We start from the raw sequence: 26,361 nt of genomic DNA on the forward strand, positions 1-26,361 counted from the left end.
CTACAGTTGGTCTTCTTTTCATACCTCCATGGCAAGTTAGGAGTATTTATTGGACTCAAAATTAGTATATACCCCAGAATGAATCATCAGCAATTTTTTATGATTTTCCATACAGTTACAAACAAATACACCATCAAAAACACGTTACATGCCCAGTCCCAAACAGCAGCCAAAGTCCTAAAAGACTGGGTGGAGACCAAAACAGAGCTAAAAGGAAAAACAACTGATTAGATCTCATTGAATACCATTTATTGCAGGCGTAAAGCATATCGGTTTCTTTAAGATCACTTCAGATATTGGATTTTTCTTTAAACAGGATCAAGCAGACTTAATATACCTCCTTTCAAAGACTTAACAGCTCCCTTTTCAACTGCGTTCCTTTGTTCTGCCTTCCTTGTCCATTTCTATTCCCATCCAAGCTCGTGTTAGCAATCTGTGCTTAAGCTCCACTTGGTTGTGTCGCTTCCTTCTACAAGTGCTCCAGCAGCTGTGTAGCTATTTTGGCTTTTCTAGCATGACTTGTCTGAAGCTCTTTTCATGCGCTGGTTGTCACCCTGCAAAGAGAGGTAATTTGATGGCTGTTTAAACAAGCAAATTGATCCTCGGCTTTTCCCAACAGGCCAATAAGTTCACCATACAATTACATTATAAGTCTTTATCTGTCTGTCTGCCTGCTTTAATCTGTCTCCGTGACTGTCTTATGTAGATGGCCCAATTCCAAGTGAGTGGTCTTTGTAGACTCTTGACGGCTTCATTTAACTCTCTCCGTCACTGCAGCATTTACCAAAGAGAGGGATGCTGAGAAAGACTTCAAGAGGAGCTCTGTATCTCTCTGTCTCCTGCATTATTCTGATGTTTATTTCATGTTTCATCACTCATAAGCCCTGCAGCAAGTCTATGAATGTCTCTGCAGGCTGCCTTGCCTTATAGCTCAGAAGAAAGAGAGGAATGGAAAGAGAGATGGCAGAAAGGAAGGGGCGGCCAGAGAAACATAAACAACTTAGAGAGTGAGGATGATGGCTGTTCATTAGCTGAGAGCATTAAATTGCAGACATGACATATAACACAGCCAAAACAACAGCGCTGTATTTCTGAGATAGAGTATTTATTGTTCTTGAACAAACATCAAGGATAATGTGCTGAATGGTCCAGAACTTTACAAGTTGAAGTATGAAATGAAGGCATACTGCCAGGGGCCGGTTAGAGTAGCTGAGGAGAAAGACTGGCAACGTGATCAAAAGCAATGCAATCTGCAGAACAAATGTCAGCACTGCACATTTCTGCAAACAACATAGATGTAAAGTTTCATTTGAATGTATAACGTTTCAGTGTTATGTTTTGACTAGGCTGTGTTTAAGGTCCAATTAGGTTCAGGCACCAAACCGCTTGGTTAAGGTTTAAAAGTCTAATCATGTCGACACGTAGACAGCTGCTAAATATCCCCAAGTCACGTTAAAATATCCAGTGTTGTCATGCAGACAAATGTTAATAGCGTTTCAAATGGCAGTCTCTTGCTTGGTAGCCATCTCTGTTACACCACCTCCTGCTCCTGACATGAAAGCCTGCACGTAAGCATGTGTCTGACATGATCGCCCTGTGCAAATGAAAATGAGCGTAACATTGGACCTTTTCAATGAATCCTGTTAATTACTTCACTCACGCAGCCTCACATGTTTTAGCAATTTACTGTTAATAACTATGACAGGTAAATGTATGTACTATCTTTGCAGAATATGGAGAGTGTGTGTTGTGGTCTAAGTTAGGGTCAATGGGGGGTGTTGCGGTAATATAATTATTTAAGCTGTACCGGAGTAATATAATGCATTACTAATAATATTTCAGTGATGTATAACTACAGTTATGTCACTTAAAGCATTACAGTCTATGTTGCTGACTGAAGTGTTTTTTCCATCCATCCATCCACAATGCGCATGACCACAACCTTCCGCCACCAGAAAAAGAGCACCTAAGTAATACTGTAACATGATATATTGCTTTCAAATGAAGGTAACTGGAAATATGTTACATATTGCATTTCGAGAGTAACATGCCCAACACTGGTTGTGGTAGCCATGGCAGCCATGCAGTCCTCCAGTCCACACTGAACCCCTTCTCCCTGAGCCAACCAGGTAAATGACGCATTCAAACACAACATAACTCACCCTTCCCCATGCTGGGTCTCCGGGGGAGATGGACAGGAGATAATAGAGAAGAGAAATGATTGTGAAGACAGAGGGAGAAGAAAAGAAGGGGGAGGAGAGGTGAGCGACCACTGAAGAGAGACAGAAGAAGAGGTATGATGGAGAGGGCTGTAAGTGATATGAGTAAACTGAAGCCTCTTGTTTTAAAGACGCCTCCATCCATGTCCAGGGTTGTCACGAGTCCCAGCGTGGACGACAGCCAAAGTGCAGGGCTGTGTCATCGCCGCGCCGCTCCACAGAAATGAACCCAATTTCTCATCATATCGCCGCCTTTTTTTTCCTCCACGTGTCTCCCGGCTCTGTGCCCTCTCATCTTTCCCAAAGTCATTATGAGCCGCGTGTCTCTTCCCTGAAGAGTGTTGTTGCTCCACTCTGAAAATAAAGATGATTTTTCCAGCTTTCCGGCAAATGCAAATGCCTCCCATAAGTGTCTCATCCTGTGAATTTAACAGGGGAACGGGAAAGAAGAAGAAAAAAAAAAAAAAGTCTAACCTAGTGCAGAAATAAATCAATGGCTTGTTTTTTGTGTGTATTTATAATACATCAAGCATGGTTGTCTCACCAGTTTTAAATATCTTCTGGTCTGTGTGTGTCGTCCTCAGCAGAGCTCATGTACACAGTGGAGCTGGCAGGAGGGCTGGGAGCGATCCTGCTGCTACTCATCTTCCTCATCTCCCTCTACAAATGCTACAAGATCGAGCTGATGCTTTTCTATAGGAGGCACTTTGGCAGCGAGGACGTGGATGGAGGTAAAGGCGGCACAAAGCATCACAAAGAAATCATCTCTCTGTTTTCAGCCGGAAGCCCTTTAACCTTCAACTTGTTCTCCCTTTTCTTTCAACCTGCTTTTCTTATCCAAAATTCAATGTCGAGCGAGCGCAGATGACTGTGTAGGGTGTGTGGGTTTCTTTTCACGGATGCGGATATGAGCCATGTTTTTTTGTTGGTTTTTTTTTTCTCCCCATGCACATAAGGTTTCTGCATTTGTGTGAGTGTGTGTATGTATTCTGTCAGAGCCTCTATCCATAACAGACTCCCCGGTAGATACAAATGTCTTCTCCGATCCTATCTCAGTGACAGCAGCCCATTTCCGCTCGCTCTCATTCTCTCTACCGCTGGTGTTCAGGTGCACGTGTGTGTGTGTGTGTGCACGTGTGTGTGTGTGTGTGTGTGTGTGTGTGTGTGTGTGTGTGTGTGTGTGTACTTTGCCGCAAGTGCTGCATAGGGAAGAGAGGAGACAGATTTTCAATTTGTTGCCCATTTAAAAAGAGATCAGTCTCAATATGTCATGGAATGATCCCCGCCCTACGCTGTCGAAAGTCAGATAGCGGCACATCGGGACCGGGTAGCCTCGAACCTCATTCCCTCAGCGCCAAATCGGGGTGTAAACAGCCTGAAATTGGAGGGCAACTTTTTGTTTTCTCTACAGAACATAGTTAACTTTTGCCTCAGCAAAGGGTTTGTCTGTTCATGTCCCAGTATCTTCCCTTTTGTGCTTTGTGTTTTTGCCGGCTTTCTTCTCAAAAATTCAGGGAAGACTGAGCTCCTTTTTGAATCACTGCACTGTTTTATACAGTTGCATGAATTATCTATTACACACTGTTTTGTTGACTCAAACTTCCACATGATTAAGTCATACCGTGAGGGACCGCGGATACAAGCTGTTTTTGATTCGCCAAGTTTGCTAGGTGGTTAATTTGCAAGGTTGGTTGCTAATTTGAGAGCCTTGTTTGATGCTTGGATCCTATCGAGCGCAGCTGTGGCCTTTCCAGTGAGTTTCAAAGCTGTCTGCGCTCCTCAAAGAGTTTGTGAAAAATCCCCTCTTCCCTTTCTGGATGGCCCACACTCCAGTTTTTACAGAGAATAATGACTAAGACTTACTGAACATGTCACAGTACTGCTTTTTTCCCCGTCTTCTATTTTTTGCTTTTCAGTTCTTCCCACTGTCTTCGGGGAAATCATTTTTGAGGTGGGGAAGAGAGTGTTGCTTGAATCTTGATTTGGGTATTTTTGTATCTATCCCAATTTATTTCTCAGATACACAATGCAGTATGGCCAAAGGTATTGGATACCATCCAAGTCTGCTTGTGTACTTCTGTTGTGTGCCTGTTCTTTTGATCTAGGCCACTTTGTTCCAATTAGGGAAGCAGTTTTCCTGTTTCATGACAGTTCCTCTGTGCACAAAGAGAGATCTACAAAGAAGAGGTTTTCTGAGTGTGGCGTGTAACAACGTCACTGGTCTGCACAGAGCCCTGACCTCAACCCCATCCAACACCAAGGTGGACTACAAAGCCAACTGTGGACCAGGCTATTCACCTATCACCAGTGGCCAACTTCACAAATGCTCCTGTGGCAAACAAATAAACCCTCCTAGAAGAGTAGCGCCTTTTAGCGCAGCTTTTTTAAAGAAAACATACAAGTGATTCAAATTTCAGTGATTTGGTGTCTTGAATCCAAACAAACTTGTTTGATAAAATGTCTGTTTCAATTAAAAAAAAAATGGCCTTTTTAAAAAGTAATTCTTATAGGAAATGGCCATTAAATACTATGTTAGGATGAGAATCATAGTTATCTGATAATGATTATTTGATGATAGTTTATTTGGGAAATGACTGTGACCCTTTGATAAACTAAATGTCCAAAGTGTTACCATTTTCGATACGGACATTTTAGTTTTGTGTGCTATGAAGAAGAGATATCGCGCCTAAAAAATAATTTGTGTTCTGCAACTGATCTGCATACTTTTGTCCATCTAATACAGTATATGTGTGTACATGGCTTGATTGTGCCATAAGAAATCAAATGAGTTCAATTGCACCTTTTGAGCAGGATGTGAATTTATTTGGAGCACCTTCATCATGAGCCTGTCCATTTTGTTTCTCCCTGTTCTTCAGATAACAAAGACTACGATGCGTACCTGTCCTACACCAAAGTGGACCCTGACCAATGGAGTCAGGAGACGAGGGAGGAGGAGCGCTTCGCACTGGAGATCCTCCCTGATGTCCTGGAGAAACATTATGGCTACAAACTATTCATCCCAGACCGAGACCTCATTCCAACTGGAAGTAAGCACTGTGACTGTCTTCGTGTACATGCTTGTACACCTACAGTATGTTCGTGCAACATACTGTATTGGAGTGTGAGGGCATTACAGTTGCTTGTGTACTGTAGTTGCTGCAGTGTTTGGCATATTTGTTACACTTTGTGTTTCACCGGGAAGGACCACGCCACAACATTGTGAGTTTTTTAAGATTTAAGGGTATGAAGAAGTGTTAGTTGTTGAGACTAGATGGATGGATGTGACCAAGAGGGTGAACATGGAGGAGACTGGGTGTGGGGGATCCATCTCAGGAAGGGTTTAATCAGAGCCGAGGGGAGAGTGACCTTATGAAGATCATTAAGATTGTTGCAAATTGTGATCTGGAGCGAGATGACCCACAACCAAGGACTTGAATGCTTTGATTTGAGATGTCCAGTCTGGCAGCTGTGGACGCTGTGCCACTGCGGAAAGAATTAAATTTAAATGAGAGCTTGCTTGCAGAAATCCTTGTAAAACCAGAACCACGTGGCCATTCTCCCTGATTTGGAGAGAGAGCGTGGGTCTTGAGATGAGGCCTTAGCAGCAGACCTGATGTACTTGCTCAGCAGATCACGTCGGAAATACAGCAACTCATATGGGTGGAGACAGAACAGAAAAATTAAAGTATGAAGTATGAATTTCAATGTCAGATAGACTGGGGTGAAGGGAAGGATTATAGGTAGATGTAGTTGGGGTATCCGAGCACCACTTGAAACAAAAAAAAAAAAAGGTGGCAAGAACATGGATTTTACTGCATAAGCAGAGAAGATCAGAAGCGAGTTGCAAGCGTCTTAAAGTGAGAGTTGTTTCCTGTGTTTGCAATCCTATTGATTAATATGCAACTGTCACGATAATGACTTTATACTGTTCAGGTTATGTCATAATTTTACTGCCATAACGGCGAGATGACCGTCCTTTTTTTATTCACAATCTTATCACCCGGGTGGTAATGAGTTGCGCTTGTACTGAGCTGGTTCAACAGATTGTGATGCCGACCTCTTTGTCTTATGCAGCTGCAGTGTCTCTGGGCTCGTAGGTAGAGAAAACAGGCCTGGTGGCAGAGCATGGGCAGCAAGAGCCTTTCCAATCTACCTTACAAGCCCAAAGACACTCCGATGGTGAAAAGCGGCTCCAGAGGATGTGTGACAGGTATAGGAAGAATTTGGAATGGAATTTGAAAGCGCTACTGATGACTGCTTTAGAACGTCAAGCTCCATCGGCTGCCAAATGGATTAAGATTATGGCGTGGTTGATGACTGCATAGTTTAAGGAGGAATCTGGACTAGAAATGATGCTGTCAATTTATAGAATGAGCGAGCAGTGAGGGGAAGAAAAGTCTATTGTGAGCCTCTTTTGCCTAGAGTGTATCCAACTGGCAAAAACTGTTTGGCTGATTTGGAAGACTGGGAAAGGTAGGCTGTTTACCTCTTCAGCACTAGCCATTTACTTTAACATGTGTATGGAAATTGCTCAGCTGGTGTCCAGGTGTTCTTGGGTTGTGAGGGCAGCTAGTCCTTGTGTGGGCACCTCCGCCAAAGGTGCAGGTGCGGGGAAGATGGCGGTTAGAAAGGGTACAGCCCAGGTGGTTGAAATTGCCGCACATCATCCTGCCTCTTGCGTTGGAAATTTGTCGCCACCTTTTGTAATGGGAACATAAAGAGAAGAGCGTATGTCAACAGGCCTGGGAATGATGGGAGCAGGGGGTGCACGTGACAATAAATGGTCGATGACTGGAGGGTAGTCCGGAGAGCGATGGCCACTTGAAAAGAATCTCCGAGCTGGTCCCTTCGAAATGTAAAGCCACGTCTAGAATGATTTAAATATAATACACCACCCTAAATATTAAGCCAGCTTGGTTAACTTGTAGCGCGCTCCGTGAGTTGCTGGCAAGAGTTTTTAGGTTACAGTGTCCACTGTACAGAAAGACTGGGGGATGCTCTGTACAGCTAAAAGAAGGGCAGAGAAAGGAATGATGGGATGAGACGTGTGTGTGCGTGGGGGCTCATGTTGAAACAAGCTGAAAAAGGTCAGACACAGAGGGAAATATGACCTAGCCTCAGGCCCGAGGCCCTGGAGTTGGTGAAGACACTGTGACATCAGGTTTGACAGTCCTGGAGATGAATGACCCTGGCGAGGATGCCACGAGGCTCTGTCACTGGAGTACTGATGGAGGCTGAGTAAGTTGAAACAGACTGGCTATTCTGAATGAGTTTCCCATTTAGAGCATGTTGGAGATGGTTTTGGTCCGGTCTATAATGTTGGTTTCAGATTTGGGATATTTAGACATTCGATGTGAGGAGGAGGGGTTCACCATGACTGCGCCCTGGTGTTTGCCTAGAATCTGTGCTTGAGGGAGGCAGATCAGAAGAGCATTGAAGCCAGATCCAGCGGCTATGCCTATGGCGAACACAAATTCTCGGCCCTCGCAGACAGATAAGAGAAAACACTGGCTCAGTCCGGAGTAGGAGAAATCTCGTTACGGGAGCTGTAGTAAAGATGCCCATGGGGCCGATTTATGTGAACCACAGCGCTCAAGCATCTCCGCTGGAAAGTTTGGCTATGCTCTGACTGTGGTGGGAATATGAAGGCCGGAGGAGAATCACTTTGAAAAAGATCATTTCCGGAATCGGAGAGTTTGAGTTCAGATCCACGGCGAGTTGATCTGTTGGTGAGATCCAAGGTAGCGTTGAGACAAACAGGACAGGGTGGGTTCTAGGTAGGGCTGACGGGTAATCTTAGGTGTGGTTGAGGCGTGGTCCTGCTCCCAAACCAGAAGTATGTGTTGTGTGTAGTTTGTCTTCAGTTTTGTTTTTCACTGTCACCGTCTCGTGTTTCAATGTTTCGTGCTGTTCGGGCAGATTCAAGCAGAGTACATTCACACTCACAAGTGATGGCTGAGATATTATTACAAAATGACTAAAAGGGAAGAAGAAAAATATTCAGTCTGTCCTGTATCCTGTTAAACCTCTCTGGATAAGAATAGAACATCACAGTGTTTCACGTTGGGTGTTCGCAAATTATGTACTACATACATGGGCATACAGTACACTGTGTGTACCAGGAGTTGATATATTGGACAAATTTATCTTCCTCCCTGGTTTCCATCCATGCATTAATAAATCCATGAAAATTCTGTCTGAACATATTCTCATGCGTGCTAACTCTGCTTAGTAGTCCATCTGTGCCAGCGGTACACAGTGTGCTCTAGTTAGTAGTGATGCTGTGTGTTTGTACTGTAGGCTTCATGTGCCGCAGATAAAACGCAAACACGTCCTAGTTGGTCCAGACAGAATTAAACATCAGTGGGAAATGTGTGAAGGCTCCGAGCCCTGCCGACTGAGCCGCCTCTTTCCTTTAATCAAAAGAAAATTGCCGGCAGCATCAGTGCCAAGCAAAATCATTGTAGATGAATGTCCAATCAGGGAAACATGGTATACGATGAATTATATGTGAAATAACACAGATGAGTGAGGGGGGGCGAGGCCACTTTTTTTACAACTGTGTTGAGCATGTTTCTGTGTCTGTACTGTGTTCTGCCTGTGACCTGAATGTTAACATGTTTATGTTTAGGTCCCACCAATGAGCATTACCAGGATGACACGCGACTCTTTGGAGGTACTCGCCCTCAGTCTTTTCCTCTTGTATCAGCTGCTGTCATTTCCTGCTCTTAGGAGGTTTCAAAGAGTCGCTCACAAGTGGCGCCGGCGTGTGATCTGAAGCATCAGGCCCAGTTCAAAAGACAGCGACTCAGCTTAATCCTAGAGCCTGTGCAGCTTTACCAAACATTGCCATGTCGTGCAGCATTTAACTTTTGTCTGTGGGTCTGCCATCTATAGTGTACATAGAATAACGCTTCACACTGCACCAGATCAAGATGCATATTCAGCTGAATGAACACCATGCTTTTAGATATGCACTGAAACACCCTTACACAGCCCCTATGCTTCTCTCCACACATGATAACATGCAGTCTAAAAGAGGTGTGAATTTGACCAGATATTGAAGTGGACAGCAAAACACCTACCTGTCATCGTCTTGTGTTTGCGTCTGTTGCCGTATGTTCATCTGTCATTGTTACGTGTTGCAGTCCTGTCTTCATCAAATCACATCTTTAGCTCAAAACATTCTGGATGTACCCGCCTCTCTTATGTCTTATTCATTTCCTTTACCTTTCACCTTTACCCCCCTCCCACTGCAGCCTACATAGAGGATGTTGCACGCTGCGTGGACCAGAGCAAGCGCCTCATTATAGTTATGACGCCCAACTACGTGGTGCGGCGAGGCTGGAGCATCTTTGAGCTGGAGACGCGGCTGCGCAACATGCTGGTGACCGGTGAGATCAAAGTCATCCTGATCGAGTGTGCCGAGTTGCGGGGCATCATGAACTACCAGGAGGTGGAGGCCCTCAAGCATACCATCAAAACCCTTACAGTCATCAAGTGGCATGGCACCAAGAGCAACAAGCTCAACTCCAAGTTCTGGAAGCAGCTGCAGTACGAGATGCCGTTCAGGCGCACAGAGCCCATGCTCACCCACGAGCCGGCGCTGGACGTCAGCGAGCAGGGCCCGTTCGGAGAGCTGCAGACCGTCTCCGCCATCTCCATGGCAGCAGCCACCTCCACCGCCATGGCCACCGCCCACCCCGAGCTGCGCTCCTCTTTCCACAACACCTACCACACCACGATGAGGCAGAAACACTACTACCGCAGCTACGAGTATGACATTCCCCCTGGAGGGACCCTGCCACCGCTCTCCTCTCTGGGGAACCAGCACACCTACTGCAACATCCCACTGACACTGCTGAACGGACAGAGGCCTCCCGGGAAGAGCCGAGAGCACAGCCTGGAGGAGGCACACGCTAACAACGCCATGCTCCCTCTGCTGCCGAGAGAAACCAGCATCTCCAGCGTCATCTGGTAATGATGAACAGACGCGGCGTCGGCTGCGAGGAGATCAGCCAGGATCAGACACGGCTGGGCTCAGTCTGGGAGCTCTTAGGAACGCAGATTATGGTCGTGATCACGGCGGAGAAGTGTTTTGGATTCCATTTGGTTCCAACTGTAGTTGACTGGCAGAAAGCGATGGAGACACAGAAGTTTTTGGACACAGTTTTCCCTTGTTTTTTTCAAGCGGACAGCGCCTCTGTTAGAGAGGCTGTTTTCTATATGGAACTACAGGAGATATAATGAAAGCACTGTTTCATCCGCTGGCAAGATACGGACTTGCAAGAACTCCACATTAAAGAACCAACACACTTTGGCAGTTGTTCACACACCTGCATACACTCTCACACAAATGTGCATACATAAAAAAACAAAAGGAAAACAGGGTCTTGTACATATATTTCAATTTATTTGTAGCATCAGTGTTTTCCTGTTTTGTTCTTTCGTTTGTTCTCTTCAATCATGTTTGTTGCCTTCTCTACTGTAGGACTTTGCTTTAACTTGTTATACAGAGTTGTATATTTTGTATTGTTTTCCCTCTTTAGTTTTTTTTTTTTTTTCCATTCTTCTTTCAATGCGCTTGTTTGGAAAGCCAGTATGTCATGTACCTGCGCCGTTGTGTTTTCTTTTTGTTTGTTTGTTTTTCAAAATCTTTGTGTAGTTTAAGAGAAACATTTTTTAACACTTTTGGAATTGCCTGGACATTTCAGGAGCTTCGAGAAGCTGACACTTCTTTTTGTTTACCTGTAAAAGGTGTATCTAGTTTAAAAGGAAACTCTCTTTTAAAAAAAATCATAGAATATGCAAAAAGAAGGAGGAGCTGGCAAAAACACACAGTCCCGCGGGACCGAGAACGAGGAGCAGTTGGGGGGCCGTACTTGTCCTCTCGAATCAGACAGACCGATAGACTGGCAGATCTCTCTCTAAAGCTTCATATTTTCTATTGAAACAGACAGCCTTGCTGTTTTAGAGTGATAGTGAAATGCCTCACCTTAAAAAGAAATCTGTAGATTATTTTGAAAAGAATTCTATTTTTATAACAGAAGAGTTTGCTTGAGAAGTCATACTTATTTGCATTTCATCCACCATAGAAAGGGGATTTGTGTATAAGTGTTATGCTGGTTTTGTACACTTGCAATGTGGTTCCTGGTTTGTCAAGAGATTATGGTGGCTTTTGAATCCCACATGAAAAAAAAAAATCTGTCCTCTACTGTTCTAGATTCAAAAGTGAAGCATTCTCAATGTTTTGGTTTTTAAAACATAATATTATTCCCATCCTGATAATTACTTTGGTTCATATGGATAGTTCATGTTTAAGGAAAGAAAAGAATACATTTGTGTTTTGAAAGACTTTTTAAATATATTTGAAGGTGTGATTTTTGAGTATGCATAGCAAATAGATATGTATTCTATATATAATATAGATATTTATATAAATATATAAACACGATTTTCACTTGGAAAGAAATGTCTATCTTTATAGAAACACAATCATTATCAGTTGCCCTTACTTTCTCACTGCACATTAAAAACATTGATTTCCTCTTGATGTTCTCTCTTTTGTGTCCAACACTGATTACACCCCTGAAATCCACATTTATAGTCAGATTAATGGCACCTTCATCGCAGTCTGCGACTTCACCGGTCGCAACAGTTGACTAATGGCTGGGAAATTGAGTTTGTCAGTTTGAATCAGTGATCCAGCGGCCCCTAGGGCAAGCGAACAACCATCAGTGTCTGGAGATGCTGCTGAAAATGCCTCTACACATCAACAACAGAAATAAACGCAGCCTTCATGTGCCAGCTCCGCTTGTCGAGCACAACGCAACAAGGCTTTAGTTGTAGAACAAGAGAGCGTGAATGCACTGTTTGCATGTGCTTACAAATTCATCTCCACCTGCCCCATCTAATTAATTTCAAAATAACTACAGGTTATTAAAAGACAGTATGCTATTTTTTTCATTACGCATAACGTACACACAGACACACAAAGATTACATATTTTATTTCTTTATTTAATGGTGTAATTTGTATATGTTTTATAAACTGTCCAGCATAATGACTTACGTTCCACTCTGTAGTACTGCTGTTGCTATCTTGGAGTCAAGTGGCTCTATTACCTGACAGGGCTCTGCCCCTACTACAACCTGCGATGAGGGGGGCTCATGACACTCAACCGCACTCAGCTGCTTCACAGTGAACACGACAGACCACCTCTGGGACCAACAGATGCCAGGCTGAAGACAGAGGACTCAGTACAGCAGGGATCAGCAGTGGCTCAGATCAGGACTATGACTCTGGGGATGAGAGGCTTGATGCAACGGGGAGTGAGTTTGAGTGGAGTGTGTTTCACGATGAGTTAACAAAACAGAGAGACTTGAAATCAGACAGTGTCCAGTTGTATTTCTATGACTGATAAGTAGAATACTTTAAATAAAACAAATTTTCAACCAAAGTTTAACCCTCTTGCCATAAAACATGGACAGGCTGAGGCTAGCTGGTTAGCATGCTAACCTCAGTAGACATGTCTGCAGCACAGTACATAGGTAGTTAAATGATTCAATGTTTTAATCTAAAACTAAAAATTGTCCCTTTAATTATGTTTTGTTGTTTGTCTGCCTTCCACGTAGCTGCTCAACGTTGGGAGCTCCCCATGTTACGTTCATTTTATGATGCTTGAAATATATTCCAAAGATCACAAGAGGCCAATATGTTGCTTGAGCAGTCTGTTCATCAAGAGGGAATCTTCCTCAGACTGTGTTTCCACGCTGAGCTACTGTGAACAGAGAGCCACCCAAAGAATACAATTTGCACTAAAAGGAGAGTAATTTTGGTAGATACATACTTGATTAGGCTCAGTCAGACTGTTGATGCATCATATCATCTTTTGGTTTAACAATTTTGCACAGAACGCAATCAGTGTATTTGTCCTCCATCACTTACGTTTGAAGAGATCTTGTAGAAACAGGAGGGATGACTACAGCGCGCAATCAGTTTTCATACAGACACTTTGGCCGAGGCGTCAGTGTTTCACAACCTGCACGGGAGGGAGACTCAACAATCAGCTGTCTTACAAAGTGCAACTTTTGCTGTGCTGACTCTTCCTCAGCCTGTGTGGACACGGGCCGGCATTTCTGTGAGGACTTTCACTGCCTGGTCAACAAACATGAAAACCCATCTGCCAGTCTTGTAGGCTGAGCAATTTCTTGGCACAGCTTTACAGAGAAAATTGCACATATTAGTTTAACCCAATAGCTAATGAGGCTAGCTTTAAAGGTGTCATTTGTACGAAATGGCCAGAATTTTGCACCAGAACCATAAGGGGCAGTGTGACTGCTTAGATTGACTCATTAGAGTAAATAGAGAAATTTCTGCTTTTCCATCTCCAGGCTGAAACCACAGGGACAATCCAATCCTTTCAAAAGTGCAATGAGGTTGTCACGTCCTGTCTTCCAATCCAGCATAAATACATTACATTTCTGATGGATTAGATACATGTCTGTGCCCTGTGCATGTTTCCCTGGGCTCAGTCCTCATATACTGACACAGTGCTGACATCAAAGTCAGAATTTATATGCCGAGGAGGGGCCCGCCAAGTAATAAGAATACACAACACAAAACTGAACATGATGGTTATTATCCTGGCAAGTGGAATCAACAATAAAACTCTGTTACACTGATTTAGGGCACTCCAAGGCCTCGTGGTCCACAACACTTAGCATGTAATCACCATTTCCCTGGTTGGATACTGGCTGGGGACCGGAGCGCCCCCTGCTCCCTCGACATGCTCCCCACGTGTCTCCTCTGTCTGATAGAGGCAGAAATGGCAAAGATAAAACCCTTTTAAGAGGGTGCTGATGAAGGGAAACATTTTGGCTCAAAGGCGAAGGAGTCTCATTTGATGCATGACTTTTATGCCTGGCAACCTAAACACGGCGTCGGCTGAGTGCTGCCAAACAGTGCCATCTCCTGGGGATTCACAATACCTACAAGCGATGTTTGCAATTGAACGCCGGTAAACACACACACAAAAAACAGAAAGCCAATTTGCTGACGATCCTGCCAATCCCAGGAGAGAAACAGAGAGAAAGGGAAACTGGGGCAGAGTTAAAAAAAAAAAAAAAAAAAAAAAAACAGGGACTCAGTAACAAGCAGACGAAGGGGGAGAGTGAGTGAAAGACAGGGTTTGCCACAATAAAAGACTTTCTGTGGGCATTTCGTTGTCGGTGCCAGGGTGCAGAAAAACAATCTGGAGAGCGCAGATGGTTTCAGACTGTGTAAACATTCAGGAAAAGAGCAGATATGACTGCATCGACGGAAATTTGAAATCACCCACCAACCCCTGGAATTCACTTTGGCTGTTAATAAAGAAGCCGGCAGTTGGAGGCCCGTGTGCGCACACATGCAAAGCACGCATGACATGTTGTCAACCAGGAGTGGAGCCGGTTACTGTTGCATGTTGGCAGCCTCCTGCCAGACAGCTGGGGCTTTATTAGCAGACACAGGATTAATAGACTCTATTACCCAGAGCAATTAAGGACTTAATTGGTGAGAAAATAGGCCCCATCGAGAGGGAACATGTAGGGGAGATCGACAGAAATAATCATATCTTCAGAGCAAAGTCCACAGTGGCCCCTGTGTGTGTGTGTGTGTGTGTGTGTGTGTGTGTGTGTGTGTGTGTGTCATTTTTGTCCTTCATGTAATGCCTTATCACACCACCGGGAGGTGTTTGAGAGTTATCAGACAATGGTCTGGCATGAACATCCAGTTGGTACCTGATGTTTTTTCTGGTCCCCTGCTTGCAGTTGTGTTCACCCTCTTCCTTCCTGGGGCATTTCTCTTGCATGTAGTCATTGCCCTCTGAAGAAGAGCAAGCACAGCACAGAATCCAAGCCGCTGCTATTCTGAGACGCACTTGAAATCCCGATTGGCTCTCATAAATATATCAGGTCATTGGGTTTGTTGTTGAGAAGCAAGGCTGCAATTTTTTTTTGTTTTTCAAATAAATACTGGGGGATCCATTTGTCTGTTTTTTGGTATATTATTTTTTTTTCTAATTCGTCATAAGTACCGAGCTGCAGATGCTCGACCACAGAGATGACCAAACTTTTTCTCTTGGAGGGCCAAAACCGAAACTTAATCGAGGGTCGCAGAGCAAACATGTTTATAGCAAAATGGTCCTAGGATCCCAAGGTCCCTTAATTTACTGACTTCCGGTGAAAAGAACCAGCTGCCTCTGCCTTTATCTCACAAAAGCCGCGTACAAAGCTTTACCTATAAAAATGTTTAAAGCTGTTGCAAGGAAACTTTCATTTTGTGTTGATCTTACGAGCCTTTTGGACAAAATCCAATGATGGTGAAACAAAAAAAAACTTGTTTTTCGTGTTGTACCAAAGCATCAGACTACTACAAAAGCTTTATCTTCGAACTGTGAGACTCCAACACAGTGATAGGCGTTAAAGATAGCTATGATATCCATTTAGAAACAGATCATCTTCTCACAGATGGTTTGCTTTTTGCTTGTGTAGGTCATCAGCACATAAGTGCGTTCAAGTTATTACTATTATTTGATATTGTTTTATGTATTTGTTGATAGAAACGTCTGGTTGGTCACATAAGAAACCTTATGTTGGGCAATTTGGACCCGTGGACACAACTTCAGGCAGCCCTGCTCTGTTGGGTAGGGCTACTAAACTTAAGAGACCATATCAGTGTTCAGCTTTGGTGAATGGACAAGCTTTATTCAGTAAGAACCTGTTGCCTATTTTGATCATTCACACTCTGGATCAAAGTTCAGTTTGATTTTGAAAGGCTGTTGTCTGCTGATATCTTCCTCCACTCACAGGCTCACACACCCCGTCAGCTTCCACAGACTGCTGCACTGCACAGCCGCTGACGACAACGCTCTCACTTTTAAGGTCCGCCGAGAAACAAAAGAGGTCATTTTATGCTCCATCAAGTGTCTGACGGAGAAAGAAACGTTCTCAACTTTTTCCTCCCAGCAGACAGGAGGTGCGTGCTGTATGTCTCTCTCTGTCCATCTCTTTCAAACTCATGTTCTCTACCTCTCCTTTATTGTGGACGGGGTATAATCTGAAAATGAGCAGGGCAGGGCATGTCTAAAAGTAAAACAGTAACCTTCTGGGCACATTACTTTGTTAGCCAAGACAAAGCCGTGGGGAGTGAGCACAGGTACAGGCCATCTGGCCTTTGAACAGTGAGTGAGGACGGTGGAGGCTTTTTGGCAGCGTGAATCGGGTGTTCAGGGACTCATAAAACAACCTGGTCATACTGCACACCGCAGGAAATCTGTGGCCCCATTGTCCAAGGCAAACACTCAGGCTCACCACATGGATCTCTACAGAATTAAATGCACTACAGATGCTGATGCCTTTGTCTCTATGTGCAGTCTACGGATGCTCTTTCCTCTGCAGCGAGCCTGTCCTCCATCTTTCCTCTGGACACTTTGTTCCAGAGGCATTTTAGTTTGCATCTACAGAATCCCACACTGTAATGGCCAAGAGTTGGACGGACAGGTAGAACATTACCTGAGGCACTTTCTACAACATCATCTCTGAGCCTGTCTGTGTGTGGACTGTGTGTGTGTGTGTGTGTGTGTGTGTGTGTGTGTGTGTGTGTGTGTGTGTGTGTGTGTGTGTGTGTGTGTGTGTGTGTGTGTGTGTGTGTGTGCGCACTCTGGAGCACAGCACCACTGCTGCATGCGGTATACTGTTGCACTCTGCTGGTCTGACATGGCACTTCACCCGTGTCTAGAAGCCACAGTGCGACTTGGTGAACTCTCCACTTCACCTGCTGCACTGGACAATGACCGGCCGCTGTGACTCAACTGTAATGTTCCTGAGAACTCATCCTGAGCTTCAATTGGGGTGTTAAACCTTTGTGTGCTTGCGGTTAGTTGGCATGAATCAGTGTGCCTCAGATCCCCCACCTGTGACAGAAATCAGATTTATAAGCAGACTACATTATCATCGCTCACTCTTTATCCGCTGTGTAAGATTCTGTCTGGGACTGATGTCACAGTCGCCCCAGTGAAAAGTGTGTCAGTTACGACAGCAGTGATATCTCTCAAACACACACACACACACACACACAAAATCACACTCTCTCACACACTCAAACACAAGGACTGCAACAGCAAAAAACACTTTGGAGTATTTTTTTATTATAGAAAAATAGTTTATATAAAAACAAATAAGTTATGAATTCCAGCAGCTGCTTTGTGTTTTTCCTGTTATGACATATTCTGCTCTCAACACTCTGTCTTTCTCTCATGAACACACACACGCACTCACACACACACTCTCTCTCTCTCTCTCTCTCTCTCTCTCTCTCTCTCTCTCTCTCTCTCTCTCTCTCTCTCTCTCTCTTGCCTGTGTTGGTCATTTCACAGTCCCTTGAAGATCTCCGACATCGATCTTTAACCTCAGTCCCTAATACATCCTCTCCATCTGCCTTCACCTCCTAAACCCAGTTAGGGCTCGGAGCATTTTTATCATCAGTCCTGGATCTGCTGGATCCACCTCAGCCCCACACTGCTCTCTGGATCGTGGCCTACTTCCCGTAGAACATCTCCATGAGCACCTCCTCGATGTTGACGGCCCCTATAACGGGTCTGAAGAAGAGCTGAGCGACCACCGGCGGGCTGATGGCCCTCAGCATGGACAGGGCTATGAGGAGTTTGGCGAAGCGCGTCGTGTCCTCGCGGTGGATGAGCCGGACGTGCTCGTTCAGAGCCTGGTGCGCCTCCCGACGCAGGGACTGGATGTAGTGGAGGCAGCGCAGACCCTCCACATCTGGGGAGGAGAGACGAGAGAGAAGAGAGAGTAAAAGTTCAGCCGGGTCTCCAGACACATGCTGTAACAGGGGATGCATAAACCTGAAGTCTAACTCCAGCTTGACTTGATTTTATGAGTAGATATATTCTTCTATATATTTTCTGGTTAATTTTATTGGGACAATAATTTCCAAATTCCAAACTTTTTAAAACTCAAAATAATAAAGAATAATCAGGTCAGTCTGAGAGAAGCTCTGACGGTCTGGACTTGGTGCCACCTGTTTAACGGCACTTTAACGCACAGGTATTGAAAGCCTACCTGGGTTGAACAGCACAGCTCCCTTCAGGTACGCGTACTCCTTCGTGCTGATGTCCACACTCCAGCACTTCTTCAGGAACGCTTTGATAGCCTCGATATCCACCACGGACACCCCGGCCGCCCCCCTGCTGCTCTGGCCGGCCAGCGCCTCGCTCTGCCGGTCCGGCACTCCGGTGAGGATGCGCTGCAGCATGCTGGGCTCCACCGTCTCCGTGGTCTCAAAGTCCACCCGGTCCTGCGCGAGTCCCAGCACGAGCAGCGGCGCCCAGCAGCTCCGGATCAACATCAGCTGGTCGTCCTCCGGCAGCTCGCGGAAGCAGGGCACGTTTTTCACGAAGCGCAGCGTCTTCACCAGAACCGCCGAGGCGGCTTTGCACGTCACCTGCGGGGAGCGCAGGACGCCTCGGCGGCGCGTCGAGCCGCAGGAGCACGGCTGCTGCCGGAGCTCCTGCAGGGAGGCTGGGGCGGCGGTGGACGGGAGGGGGGTCTTGTGGAGCAAGTGTTGCAGTTGTTGTTGGGGGTGTTGTTGCTGTTGCTGCTCGGTGGTCGCCAGGCTGTCACTCTTCAGAATGCTGTAGAGGATGCTGTTGTTGCTCCGGCAGCGGCAGCCCTCCAGCGTGGCCATGGCCGCTGGCCGCTCTACATGGGACGGATCAGCGCGTCCCGCTGGCTCTTTGAAGCGCCGGAGGTCAGTGGCAGAGGTAGCGCTGTTTTCTTAGCCCCTGATAGCCCCGAGTGAAGGGCACCACGTTTATATTAGCTCCCGTCTGTAGCCGCGCTCTGAGAGCCTGCTCAGACCTGCTGCGTATTCCGCCTCCTCGCGCTCAGGCACCTCCTCTGTCTCCACCCCCCCCCCCCACCCCCCCACCCCCCCCCCCACACACACACACACACACACACACACACACACACACACACACACACACACGCACACACTCAAGTACACGCGCGCGCACACACACACACTGCAGGGCTCTGGAACAGCCTATTCAAGTCTACAAACAATTTTTTTTAAATGTAATTTTTGCAAGAAATTATTTCAGACAATAATCTAATGTTATCTAAAACATCAGTGATTAAAAATGGGAGCAGTGAGGAGGTCTGGGTAATTAAACAGACCGTGGGGGGAGACGGGGGAGACATGTTGGGGGGGGGAATCAGAGTGTGCCTGTTCTATTCTCAGCATTACCTTGACTTTCTGGCAGTGCTGTTTATCAGACAGGAGCCGGTAAAAAATACAGGCCAGCGACGGATCTGAAGGCTTAATTATTTTAGGGACAATTTATATGATTTTCTATGAGAAAGAAGGAGGAAGAGCTGAGCTGTGAAGGCCAGCCTCCAACCTTGACTCGGACACACTGATATTGATTTAACCGTGAAAACAGGAGCCGGTGAATTATGATGTCATGACTCAATGCTCTCCTTGCCTCTGTCACTGAAGGAGGATGGGGAGCAGAGGAGGAGGAGGAGGAGGAGGAGTGTGGAGGTCAGCGGATGAGAGGCTGAGAAAGACAGGTTGGGATAAAGCAGATGAATTAGAGGTTTATCTTAATTGTTCCTAAGAGGGATCACAGGTTAGGGTTGGCTGCTACAGGAGAGAGACAAGGAGGGAGGGGGCTCGGGGGGGAAATCAGGGGTGATTACAGAGGAGTTTAACCAGAGACAAATAGTCAGAAAGTTGTCAGAGTGAGGAGAGGAACTGTCAGAGTCCTGTCTTTCTGCAGAGTATATGTTGAGCAAAGCATTGTGCGCACACTGCGACACCAGGGTCTTCATAGACGGTGGTCTTTGGTGTGGAGAAAGGATGACACTGAGTGCATGGTCACACTCATGAAGTAGCAGTAAGCAGGACCTCAGTCTCCCTTGCTCTGTTGCGTCGAAGGACACAGCTAATGGAGGCAGGATGAAAAACTTTTGCAGCAGTGCTACAACATTGTTCAGAGGCTGAATGTCTTTGTATTGATTTGGCTGAGAGAGAAAACAGAGAGATTTTTCACATGTTTATATCAAGGACACCACGGGATAAACAGCCTTCGCCCAGTCTGTCTCTTCTCCTGCTCAAGGCCCAGCCAGCGCAGGTTATAAAAATCCTTCCATCTCAAGGAGAGATTCCATTATTGTTGCAAAAGCACAGAGTTGAAAGACGGCTGCCGTGCTCTGTCGCTCTTTGTCTTGCTCTCGGCTTCCTTTTGTTTATTTATCAAATTTGTGCGAGATGTCCTTAAGTAGCTACCCACTCCACCATCTTCGCTCAGACAGAGGAAATAAAAAAATGTGTCTTAAAATATTTCTCTTATGCATTAAACCCACCGACTCCGAGCTCGTGGTGTGTAGCCAAATACCATTCCGAGCAATGGGACCTCATTTTGAATTCAGTCCAGGTAGAAAAATGTCCAGAGACACAAAATTTCTAATTCAATGAATAAAGAATCCATAATAAAGCATTGAGTGCTGGAATATATTACTTGATGCTTAATAGACTGTAGCAAGGTAACCAGGTGATATAAAGAGGTCATTTATTTGTCATTATGCAACACAGTTAACAGAACAACTTTTTGTATTTCACGCACCACAAACCTACACTGTCTGATCTATATTATCATTTGAGTGATGAATATTAAATTGCACCACCTGTCAAATCTAAAAGATAATGTAATGTATATGTTACTTGGAAGAATGGATTCAAACATTTTAGCATCACAGTTAAATAGCATCAGGCAACAAAAGAGAACTGTACGAAGAGGGTTGTTCCACTTTTAAAGGCACTCAAAGTGAAACTTAATGATTTACCTTTGTTTCGTTTTCAGGCAAGATAATTTTTAATGGAGTGCTGGGGCACTCACATGCTAGCATCAAAAAGTGTTGATCCCTGAGTGCAACCGAACAGGTAGGAGGTCCACCATTACTCTCCTTCCTGTTAGGTCGCACTCAGGGATCAACGCTTTCTGTCTGCCATGACAGCGGCGCGCCAGAGGTGCTACTGCTAACGTGAGTTGTTCAAAAACCTTCTTTTTAGTAAACTCTGTGTACACAAACAAAGTTCTCAATGCTCGTGTTCATGTGTAGAAACCCTGGTGATACCACGAGCAAAGTTTCATGTTGTGTCGAGCCTTCTTAGTGTTTTAAAAATAGTGATTTTGATGCTAGCGTATAAGTGCGCCATGCACTCCACTGAAAATTAGCGACACGAAACTCTGACTGAAGTGGCAGAGACACCATTCACCCTCTTCCAAGACACTGTACCATCAAAATGATTTTGAAGCTGTTCGATGGTAAAAGGGTTATAAAATGTTGCTTTAAAGTTGCAGTCCTTAAGGTTTCAGTGCTGGGCGATTTGGCAACCACTGTAACAACAGGTGTGGTCTAACAATGCAGCAAACACTCCTCAAGTGGCTACTTCCTCAAAATGTGACAATAGAGTAACTGGCATGTCTGTTTCCAGCACAACCAAACAATTTCTGGTTGTTTCAATGGACTGTAAAATAGCAGCCTTGACCTGATGTTGTGCACCGCGCTATTCTGTTCCTCTCAACACGGCAGCAGGGCAAAGTGAAGATGGCGGGGAGCTGAAGATGTGCAGCCTGTCACCTGCAGTTCTTTGTGTAAGAGCTCGCTGTGGTTGCTCTGTCGCATAGACACACAATGACGGTTGGCAAAAACAGCGGTGACAAATATATTGTGTCGCCTCATGACAAAGCAGCCTGTTCTTTCACCATTTGAGGGGGGTTTTTTTTAAGTGTGAAGCAGCAGAAGTGAGAAATGTTCTGTTGTATCACAAAACATGGTGCAGCTCTGACACGGCGTTGACAGGAAACAGTGAGGCTCATATAATGACATAAAGTTGTACTGGATAACATGCATGCATTATTTTCTGTGAATCCCTTGCACATAAGCAGCTAGTCTGAATCTACCATGCATTCAGTAGCGGCAGACTCTTCACTGCATATTGCAAAACTACCTCAGCTTTGTACTGCAGTGAACGGGGTCCAGAGAAAAAGTGAAATTCAACCACCTAAAACAAGGCTCACCTAAAAAAATAAACAGTTCAAATGTACGTTGTATAGAGAAAATTCACTCGGCTTTACATCGCCATCAGACCACCCTTTCTTTTGGCACTACATTTTCTCAACCGTAGAACATCCGTTATCCCTACGCATTAGCGCAACAGGTGATCTGTGAGCATCGAAATACAGTGCAAGGCCCAGTTGCTAGACAAGAGGTATATGCAGGCAACTCTGTTCACTTTCGATCAAAATGAAACTTAACTTTTCAGACAAAGACCTTAGAACGTCCGTATTCCTACGCATCCCTACTGCGTAGGGATACAGAGGTTCTACGGTTTAGAAAATGTAGTGCCAAAAGAAAGGCAGGTCTGACGGCGATGTAAAGTGGTGTGAATTTTCTCTATACAATGTACACTTGAACTGTTATAGATTTTTTTAGATGAGCCTTGTTTTAGGTGGTTAAAATTCGTTTTGCATCTGGCCACCATTCACTGCAGTACAAAGCTGAGCGTCTGGGCTGGAGCAGCTCTCTACTTCTCCAAACTGAGGCTGCGCTGATCGGTGATTACGGTAGGGAACAGATCAACTATAGATATGTACTTTATATGACCCCACTTCAAAAAACACGAACTACCCCTTTAACTTCCTGCCTCTGACAATACCTGGATAGCCAACCGAGCCAGCTAACTCCCGGTTTAACACCCGGCTAACTTGAATCGTGCCACTCTTCTAGACGTTTGAATTGTATGTAATGACACTGAAACGAGTCATTTTGCTGGGTTGTTAAGCTCAAAAGAATTCATTCGCCATTTTCCGGATGTTTCTTTCACAATGGGTGTACTGTTATTTTCTCTTCTGTTCCAACCGTCTCCAGCACATTTGTGACATCAAACGTGACATCAGCAATGTACAACATGATGCCTCGGATGAAAGTCACAGATGGGCTTCCTTGCTAGCGGGAAGTGAGAATGGGGTCACTAGGTGATTTTTAGCAGGTTGACATTGGCGATTTAAAAAACCTGTGTCGACCTGATCATTTTGGTGGAAAGGCGGTATATTGTTGGTGAATTAAAATGGTTGCCTTTTAGCAATCTTTAACCATCACCATTTCACATCAACCCTAAAAAATTGCGGGGCTGGACATCGCGGTTCAACAGATAAGGCCGTGTGGGAGGTGCGTGGGCGCATTTAGCTCAGACACATCTGAAACAAGACAAGGACATTTCTTCACAGCAAAGATTTTAGTTGAAGAAGAAATACAAAAGTTACTTTTGCAGAGAGCTTTTGGTGAATTTACAGATACGCAGAAGCTATTGTTGAAATCACAAATGTTTCTACTTCTGAAAGCAGCGGATGATGATTTGTCCTAGCATACACCACGCCGACTGGCTAAAGAAATGCTAAATGACAGCTTGCATTAAAGTTAGAGTGGCTAGCAGCACATCACGACTTTGGCTCCCTCCTCTCTGTACAGTGAGATAATAAAAGTGCTGAATGTAAAAAAATAATGCAGACTATAAACAGTATCTAAAGAGGGGTTAGGGTTCATGAACAAATTGATAATGACAGAAGAAATAGACAGTGAAGTGAAACTGGATGCCGACGGTTGCGCTTTGCGTGAGGCACAGTTAAAGACAATACAAATCAACTCACTTTAAAACAGCTCTTGCTTTCTAGAAGCTACAGCATCAAGCAAAGAAGCTACAGTCATGGTATCAGCTTCACAGGTCCAATTTGTTCTTTGCTGCGATATAGAGCAGACTCCTTCTCTGGCTCGATGCCTGCTGGTCCAAAGCCCAGTTTGAAACGGCTCAACTTGGAGAGGCCTATCCCTTAACTTTAGGGATGTGAACACACTTCTCACAAAACACAAAGCACCCTGTTTGTGTTCGTCTTCTGTTGGTAAACCGTCACATTGCAGTATAAATATGAGTTCTTTCCAAGAGTCCTCTGACTCAATGTGTCGGCTGAATTCAGCAAACTATTTCCGATCCAAAAGTGTATTGTTGGGTATTTAGCAGACACAACACAAAGCTCTCTTCAGTCCACTGGCTCACTTGTGCTGATGTCTGGTCTGCTTTGAAATATCAGCGCACACAAAAGGGCTGCATGTTTCTAAATACAAGAAAATATAAAAGACAATCGATTGTTCTCACACGCCAGCTCTTCTGTCCGCGATCTGCGCTGCTTAAAATAATTGCTGCGACACCCAGACAGTCGGAGTCAGACAGCATGAGCTGCGCTGCAGCTTTGTGTCTAGTGCGGAAATTTGGACCAAGGTCAGACGCTGTTTAGTCGGACAAGGGGCATGGGAAAGTGAGAGCAGAGCACATGCAGCAATTAAAGTGGGAAGGAAGACATAGTTAAGTACCATTGAAACTAAATTCCACTGCTTTGAGTTTTTTGTAGTGTTTGAGAATGGTGGGTGAGTTTTGTAAAAAAGTTTGCTCCAGAAACCATAATTTCAAAAGACAAGTGCAACTTTATTTCTGACATCCGCTGTGATTTCTCACAACCTCTCAACTCAATAGACGAAAAAAGTTCTTTTGTAACTATGCTCCATCCCCCTTCTCTAAAACTACCACATGAAAACTCGTTTTCGACATGGGCCAAAATCTCAAGTAAATACACAAAAATGTTTTCAATAAGTGGCCATTGTTATGTTAGGTGCTTTTGCAACAGTAAGCATCTCCTGAAGGCTGATTGCACAAATGAAATTTTAAGGTTGCCGTGACCCAAGAAGACAGCTCTTTGGCACATTCAGCCACGTCGGCCTTGAAACACAAGGGTGGAGAATAACACAAGGTTTTTACCAAACACTTGGGGCTTGGACGCCCACAGACACTCCAAGACAGGTCTCAGAAACTTAAGAGGACAACTTTGTATGATTCAAGGCTTTGCATCAAATGGCTTCCCTGGAAAAGTCTTGTACTGCATTGTTTGTTGATTTGTTGGGCGCTCTTCTGGCGGTTGCTATAGTGACTGCCTCCATTTTCTCTCTGTGGCTGCTCACATAAAGGGCTGTGTCCTTGTCTCCATAATAGTTACAAATTGAATACTGCACTTTCCAAGGACTCATGTCACCAACTTACAGTGTGTGTGTGTGTGTGTGTGTGTGTGTGTGTGTGTGTGTGTGTGTGTGTGTGTGTGTGTGTGTGTGTGTGTGCGTTTGCCGGCGAGGAAGAAAGAAGACAAGTCTGCGTTGAATGTGATGTGTTACAACGTGCCTTTTTGTTCACTTAATTTCTCTTGATTCGTTTTGTGAATCGGCTTCAAGTCAGAGGAGACAGTGACGCAGTTTTAGACGGTACAAACGCTGAAGTGACACGCTTAAAGCAAACAAAGTGCGACAAAGTATAAGGGGATCAAACAGGGAAATTAAGCTTAAGGCTGATAAAGGTCAGTCCAATCATTATTAGACGTTGCCCTGTTACTAATGGATAACTGCCCATTCAGTCCAACGCCCATTCATATTTCACAAGAAATACTGAATCATAGCGCCAAAGAGGAAAGAGCAGGGTGGGTGTGGAAATTGTTTCACATCTCTTAACAAAAGCTTGGGATGGCTGCCAAATAAACGTTAAGTGTTCACTCAAGTCCTGCAAATTAGAGTCGCTTCTCTTAATTTCGAGGAATTGTAATTGTAAAAAAAAAAGAAGCCGCATTCACATGTCCCAAATTCTTTACATTTATCAACTGTACAAAAGCAGAGGACTGTGACATCCCGGTTTTGCTTAAATTTGATCATAAAAAGCTGTGTTTCAAGTCACTGCAGACCTCTCTTTGTTAAAGTGAGACAACATTCCATAATACTAAGTATGTAATCAACAGGGAAATGTCATGGCGATATCTGTTGTTACATTTTTTTGCTCTATCCACCACTTTGAGTTTAATAGACGACATTTTACAGTACCGTTCTTTTTATTCTCATACTCTGAGCCAGACATGTCCTCTTGAGTAGCACTGACACCAAACTTTGGGGTTTTATTCTTATTTTCTATTCTTTATTCCGAGGGATTT

At 44.7% G+C, this 26,361-nt stretch overlaps 2 protein-coding genes across 10 annotated transcripts in view; one reads left to right on the forward strand and one right to left on the reverse strand.

Moving 5' to 3' along the window:
- il1rapl1a (interleukin 1 receptor accessory protein-like 1a) overlaps positions 1–11,757 on the forward strand; it is a 183,513-nt gene extending 171,756 nt beyond the window's left edge. For 6 of the 9 annotated variants that reach the window (XM_037110610.1, XM_037110611.1, XM_037110608.1 and 3 more), the window contains 4 exons: positions 2,804–2,950; positions 5,096–5,266; positions 8,851–8,895; positions 9,479–11,757. In XM_037110610.1, the coding sequence (XP_036966505.1) occupies positions 2,804–2,950; positions 5,096–5,266; positions 8,851–8,895; positions 9,479–10,200 (1,085 nt within the window). In that variant the 3' untranslated portion in view covers positions 10,201–11,757. The remainder of the gene's footprint in view (positions 1–2,803; positions 2,951–5,095; positions 5,267–8,850; positions 8,896–9,478) is intronic. The other 3 variants (XM_037110609.1, XM_037110612.1, XM_037110613.1) reach the window with 3 other exon arrangements.
- Positions 11,758–17,384: 5,627 nt separating this feature from the next.
- nr0b1 (nuclear receptor subfamily 0, group B, member 1) lies at positions 17,385–19,143 on the reverse strand. The gene is made up of 2 exons (XM_037110617.1): positions 18,338–19,143; positions 17,385–18,037 (listed from the first exon to the last, which is right to left on the reverse strand). Exons 1-2 carry the CDS (start codon positions 18,960–18,962, stop codon positions 17,796–17,798), a joined length of 867 nt encoding a protein of 288 aa, XP_036966512.1. The 5' UTR covers positions 18,963–19,143; the 3' UTR covers positions 17,385–17,795.
- Positions 19,144–26,361: the final 7,218 nt, after the last annotated feature.

Source organism: Acanthopagrus latus, chromosome 9 (genome assembly GCF_904848185.1).
Source record: "Acanthopagrus latus isolate v.2019 chromosome 9, fAcaLat1.1, whole genome shotgun sequence".
Lineage (NCBI taxonomy): Eukaryota > Metazoa > Chordata > Actinopteri > Spariformes > Sparidae > Acanthopagrus > Acanthopagrus latus.

What these genes read in the sequence shown, in the direction of transcription:
- nr0b1 (XM_037110617.1), bottom strand. Translation starts at nt 18,962, where the DNA reads ATGGCCACGCTGGAGGGCTGCCGCTGCCGGAGCAACAACAGCATCCTC. An exon ending in AGCTGTGCTGTTCAACCCAG is followed by an intron (nt 18,038 to 18,337) that starts GTAGGCTTTCAA and finishes TCTCCTCCCCAG; the next exon opens with ATGTGGAGGGTCTGCGCTGC.